The sequence below is a fragment of the Chinchilla lanigera genome, unplaced genomic scaffold (assembly GCF_000276665.1).
Source record: "Chinchilla lanigera isolate Chin_1 unplaced genomic scaffold, ChiLan1.0 scaffold00033, whole genome shotgun sequence".
Classification (NCBI taxonomy): Eukaryota; Metazoa; Chordata; class Mammalia; order Rodentia; family Chinchillidae; genus Chinchilla; species Chinchilla lanigera.
The window spans coordinates 2438586-2444585 of NW_004955434.1; the positions used below are offsets into that span (position 1 = coordinate 2438586).

Genomic DNA, 6000 nt, shown 5'->3' on the forward strand with positions numbered 1-6000 from the left:
ATGCCATCCTCAGACTGGGACAGTGCTTGTCACAGAACACATGAAATCGATATCTCTGAATACACAAATTGATGAATGAAACAACAGATCGGTGAGCAAGTGAATGAACAGATATTGTCTATGCTCTAGGACCTTAACCTGGTCATCTGCTGGGACCATCTGGGGAGCTTTGCAAAACCCCAGTGTCCAGGACCCATCACACTAGACTCTCTAAAGGAGTTGGGTATCCCAGGCATGCGTGTGTCAAAGCTCTTTGGGGAGTTCCAGTGTGTGGCCACAGCTGAGGACAGGGGGACCCGTCATCCAGCTCACTCGGGATTGAGACAACTCACAGGATGGAGGTAGTCCAGGATGGGTGGTCGCCCTGCACTGACCCAAACCGCCACTCAGGACCAGTTTTGAGTGAAGTGCTTTCAATTTTCGAAAAGGCAAGTCTCATCAGTCTTGGTAGGTCTCAGCATGGATAAGTGTCACCGTTCCGGGCTGTAGCTCCCCGTGACCTCAGTCCCTGCTTCTTTTGTGTTCAGACTTGCACTGCTCTTACTGACTGGACAGCATGCAAAGTTGTGATGCACAAGCCAACAGTGCCTCTCCTAGGCATATATCAAAAGGAAACAGAATGAGTGTGTGGAAGAAACATCTGCACACCCGTGTGTATTGTGCTACTACTCCCACTCACCCAGATGTGGGATCAGCCCGGATCTCCATCAGCAGATGAATGGGATACATATACAGTTTAACTCTGTTCAATCTGAAAAAGAATGAAGTTATGGCACTTTTACCAACATAGACGGGACTAGCATAAATTTACTCAGTGAGTGACATAAATTAGGCAGCAAAAAGATAAACATTGCATGTTCTCACTTATACACAGAAGGTAAAAAGTTGATCTCATGGAAGCAGAGACCAGAAGAGTGGTCCCCAGAGCCAGGAAAGGATGGGGAAAGGATGGTTAATGGATACAGGAGAGCAGCTGGGCAGGAGGAGCAAGTTCTCATGTCCTACAGCACAGAACGATGACTTTGGTTGAGAACAATCAACTGCATATTTCAAAATCAACAGTGAAGAGATTTTAAATGTCCTCAACCCCCAAAAAAAATATGTGAGGCAAGAGATACACCAGTTACCCCAATGCAGTCACCACATTCCGTGTGCATCTATCTCACATTATACCCCCATCGATATGAACTACGGTTATGTGTCCTTTGAAATTAAAAACGTATTTTTAAAAGGGAAAAAAGCAAAGGAAAGCACTAAGCACACCTTTCCAGATGCAATCGGAGTTAGCCTTTGACGGCACCTTTTGATGCATTCCTAGTTATCGGTTGATTTTTCCTGTTACCCAGGTATGGGTTTGCAGTCTCTGTTATTATCTAAAAAGATAAATAATTTCTTAATGTAAAATTCCCCATGTTAACTGAATTAATATTTACCATTCTGAACACAGTCAATTTACTCCAGCTACGTGGTTCATAAATCCATCCATGCATGGACACCGGGACCAAAAAGCTTTGACCTAGGAAGGGAATATAAGAGTCCTCCCCCCAGCCGCTGAGCGCTTTGTTCCTCAAGGGCGACCCTGGACAGCAGCCGCAGGGAGGAGACTGTTAGAGACACAGGAGCTCAGGCTCCGGTTGAGCCTGCGGCTTCGGAATGTCGGAGGCTGGACTCCCTGGGGAACCCAGGTGTCCTTGAGTTCTTCGGGTTAGAGTCATACGTGTGTGAAGTTGAGAAGTGCTCATCCAGAGAATGTCCAGAAGAGGCCAGAGTTTGGCCTGGTGGCTCATACCTGTAATCTCTGCATTCTGGGAAGCTGAGGCAGAAGGACCACAAGTTCAAACCCAGCCTGGGCAACTTAGACCCTTTCTCAAAATACAATTTTAAAAAAAAGGATTAGGGAGGTAACAGTGCAAAGAGCTCAGAGGCCTTGGGTTCACTCCCCAGTACCACACAGACACACACACACACACACACACACACACACACCCTGCTGTATATGATGCAGAGGAGGCCAGAGGAAGCAGAAAAAGCCACGCAGCACAGTGGTCCCCGGCCTCCAGTGCGCACCGGAAACTTCAGGAACTGTCCCACGCAGTGAGCTTTCTGTGCCATGCGGGGGGCGCGACCCAAGCACAGGGCGGGTGTAAAGGTGATTCTCATGCTCGGCCAAGCTTGGGGCCACTGGCCGGCACACTTCCAGCGGGGGCCCGGTCCGCTCTGCTGTGGGCCTCCCCGGCTCCTCAGCCCAAAGTCTGGGCGGCACCACGCTGTCCGCCGTCCTCCCGCACGGCGTGGGTTGCGCTCATGGACAGCCCGGGTTCACCCAGACCAGCACAGTCCCGGAGGAATCCTCTGTGGTGACGGAAATGTCCTCTGCCAGTCAGCGGTGGCCGTGCACACAGGAAACCCAGCGCTCTGGGAAGAAAATAAAAATCCTAGCACCCTGGGAAGCTGAGGCAGGACAACTGCAAGTTCCAGCCCAGCTTAGCAAGACCCTGTCTCAGAATTTTAAAAAGGGCTGAGGAGGGAGCTCAGTGTACAGGCCCTGGGTTCAATCCCCTGTGCCTCAAAAAGGAAGGAAAGAAGGAAAGGAAGGAGGGAGGGAAACAGTCCCGTCTCTGCTTCCGGATTCACGGGCCAGAGGTGGCTAGTCAGCCCTAAACTGCAGCTAATGGGATGAAGGAATTAAAGTTTTAGTTTTATTTTATTTTAATAAATTTAAATAGCCACACGGAGCAACATGGCTCTAGAGAGTTCGGAGAATAAGGAGAAACGGCTCGCACGGTTTCCATCCACTAATCAGCGTAGACCTGAGCCACTGCCCGGCCTCGCAGCGGCCTTCTCAGCTCTTTCTTGGTAGAGAGATGACGAGGCCACTGCCCATGCAAAACACAGGCCAGCCGTGCCCGAGACCAGCCTGGCCAGCGGAAGCACAGCTTGCAGTGGAGCCTCGCTTCTCTAGCCCTGACGCGCACACTCTCACCCAGGATCTCACTAAAGCACAAGCCACGGAGCAGAGCCGACGGATGCAGTTCTAGCTAGTGCTGGGTGGACCACGCTCTCACTAGGCCAGCTGTAGAATGGTGATATTCAACAGGCTTTTTTGTCTTTCGTGTTTTTGTTTTTGTTTTGAAACGAGTTCTTGCTAAATCACTAAGGTCCCTCAGACTTGCAATCCTCCTGCCTCAGCCTCCCAGAGTGCTGCGGTGACAGCCCTTTGTTATCACATCAGGCTGGGCGCTCTTCTGACTGTAGTGGGTGGACGAACGGAAGGTGCTCCTGGCACCTCCTAGGCTGAGCCTGGGAGGCTATGAAATAATCTACCGTGTACAGGACAGGTCCGGGGCAAGCAGCGTCCTACAGAAAGGACAGTGGGGCCAGGTTGGGAGACCCTGCCGAAGGGACTTGTCCACTGTTTGCGGAAAGGGCCCATGGCCGTGATGGGTGAGTCTTCTTGCAAAACAATGACCCGTGTTTTCTCTCCTCTTTTCTCTCCCACCTCTGTGTGCGCAGGAGCCAACGCCTCGGCCCCGGACCAACTGAGCTTAGCTTTAGCCTGGAACCGAGTGGACATCGCCCGCAGCCAGATCTTTATCTATGGGCAACAGTGGCCGGTAGAGTATATGACGTCACCCCGGAGAAGCCCACTTGCCTGGGCAAGGGTGTTTATTTCAAGAGCTTGTAGAGCGGCTCGGGAAAGTACTTACTACCTTTTGTTTGGGCTGAAAAAAAATCTTCCTTTGGTATGGCAGAGTTCCAGGCCTGGGAGCCGCTTCTCATACTTGGAGAAATGCTGCCACCTGGTGGTCATTATAATTAATCACTACTCCAAACAACTGCGTACGTTTCCGTCTCTACCAGTGGCCTTTATGGGAATTTTTCAGCCGCAAATATCTTTAAAGATACATATAATACAAGCTCGTATAAATTAAAATAATGAAGGAGTTCAGTGTTTCTGATTTTCTTTGAGGCGGGCAAAAGGAAGAGGTTACTGCTTCCAAACGGTGGCCCTTGCAGTGGTATGGCTGGGTCAGCCTCAGGATGCAGAATTTTGCAGGTTCCTTCTGGTGCTGGGGGCGGAGCCCGGATCCTCTCCCTTCCCACAGAACAGCACGAGGGATCCAGGGTTTTACGTAACTGTTCCTGGTTGCTTTCCCTCAGTTAACGCTTCCAAAACTAACACCTTGGGGAACTGGCCACTGGGTGGTGTAGGCGCGCGTGTGCGGGGGCCGCCTAGGCCCTGGAATAACGCCACTCACAGGCGGGTCTTCCTTCACCCTTGCTGTCGCCAGGGGGCGCTTGGCTGCGCGTGCGCAGTCTTCATACGGTGGGAGTGCATTGTTAACGTGGGAATATTTGTCGAGGGATCTGGGCCCTGGAAAATTTTTGTGAAAGGGATTAAATAAAAATTCTAGCCAGTGTCAAATCCAAAACTTAGCTTCTTGATTTTTCTAGTTGATAAGTGGAACCAGTTGCCTATTTCTGGACAGAGATCCAGCATCCCTCTAGGTCAGTGGAGGCGAACCCATGGCACGTGTGTTGTCTTTCTTTTAAGACAAAAGATGTTGATGTATGAGTTATTTTTTCTAAAGTCAAAGCTCAGTGTTCAGGCATAATGGCAGTGTTGGCCCTTTGTGATAAATTAGTGGGCTTGGGGCTGCAGTCTGGGGACTCAGTCTCCGAAAGGTCCGCATCACCGATGCACGTCCGTTGGTGCCCACCTGGGCATTGGACTGGCATTGAAAAAGTATGGCCCGGAATTGCAAGAGAAGAACCCTGGGGACCCTTGCAACTTTCTCAGGATCCAGAAAAAGAAAGCGATTTGGGAAGGAAATAGGTTTTGGACTTAGAAATCCTTTACTTCCGTTTCCAATCACAGACCTCAAGCACAGGAGGGATAGCGGCTGCCCCAAAGCGGAGCTGTGCGCCGTCCATTCGGGATGTTCCGGCAGGAGCCCAGGGCTTCCCAGAGACCAAGCGTCCCTGCGTGCTGTTCGGGTGAACGCCGCGGCCCTGCGCCCCGAGAAACCAGGGCAGACTAACTCAGGGGCTTGATTTGCAGGTGGGGTCTCTGGAGCAAGCTATGCTGGATGCCCTCGTTTTGGACAGAGTGGATTTTGTGAAATTACTCATAGAGAATGGAGTAAGCATGCACCGTTTTCTCACCATCTCCAGACTAGAGGAATTGTACAATACGGTAGGGCCAAGCTAAGGCACTTCGTGTGTCCTCTGTTTTGTTGTTCTTGTTGCTGTTGTTTTGTTCACCTTCTCCTGGCCCCCACATGCCTGTGACTCTCTTCCTGTCTCCCCGGAAAATGCATGGACCCGTCCTCACATGTGCTCCCTTACACCGTGTACGCACGGGACACCAGCTCACCAAGGTTCCACTTGTTCTGGCTGCTCAGTTGTCAGCCCGACCTCCGAAGGTACACGACCTCCTGGTGGTTCTGCCCCCGTGTTTGCACACAGAACCACCCGGCTCCTGAATTCGGTTTATTCTGTGAGCCTGGAGGGCGTCGGAGGCAACTTGCAGGGAGGGTGGATTTAGTGGCCAGCATCAGAGGAGGCCAGGCGCGCGTCCTGTGCCATTTGGTTGCCCTTGGAGCTCCTGGTTTTGCTCTTCTGCCACAACAGTGGGGTAAAATGTCAAGCGACTCTTGCCTGGAGTTACACAAAAGAACAGTTTCTTTGTTTTGTTTAGAGCGAACCACTCCCTAGGGCCAGTAAAATTTAAAGAACAGACAGCTTTCCACCCTTTAACAGATGAGGAAACTGTTCATGCTGTTATCACAAAATTCCTGCATAAGGAACAGACATTGGTGGCTCACAGATCTGGAGGCCGGGAAGCCCAAGGTCAAGGCACAGGCAGATTCCCAAGGTCAAGGCACAGGCAGATTCGGCACCTGGCAAGAGCTGCTTCTAGTTGTAGGATGGCACCTTGCGGCTGAATCCCCTGAGGGGACAAACAGGGCGTCCTCCCGCACGAAAGGGCCCAGGGTT

The 6000-nt window shown here is 51.3% G+C and overlaps 1 protein-coding gene and 1 long non-coding RNA gene across 11 annotated transcripts in view; one reads left to right on the forward strand and one right to left on the reverse strand.

Moving 5' to 3' along the window:
* Trpm3 (transient receptor potential cation channel, subfamily M, member 3) overlaps positions 1-6000 on the forward strand; it is a 526019-nt gene that overhangs the window by 420777 nt on the left and 99242 nt on the right. For 8 of the 10 annotated variants that reach the window (XM_005388528.1, XM_005388530.1, XM_005388531.1 and 5 more), the window contains 2 exons: positions 3514-3614; positions 5063-5197. In XM_005388528.1, coding sequence (XP_005388585.1) covers positions 3514-3614; positions 5063-5197 — 236 coding nt within the window. The remainder of the gene's footprint in view (positions 1-3513; positions 3615-5062; positions 5198-6000) is intronic. The other 2 variants (XM_005388542.1, XM_005388548.1) reach the window with 1 other exon arrangement.
* On the reverse strand, positions 132-1351 carry LOC106148968. The gene is made up of 3 exons (XR_001234792.1): positions 1264-1351; positions 680-751; positions 132-593 (listed from the first exon to the last, which is right to left on the reverse strand). It is a non-coding gene; the product is annotated as an uncharacterized LOC106148968 (long non-coding RNA).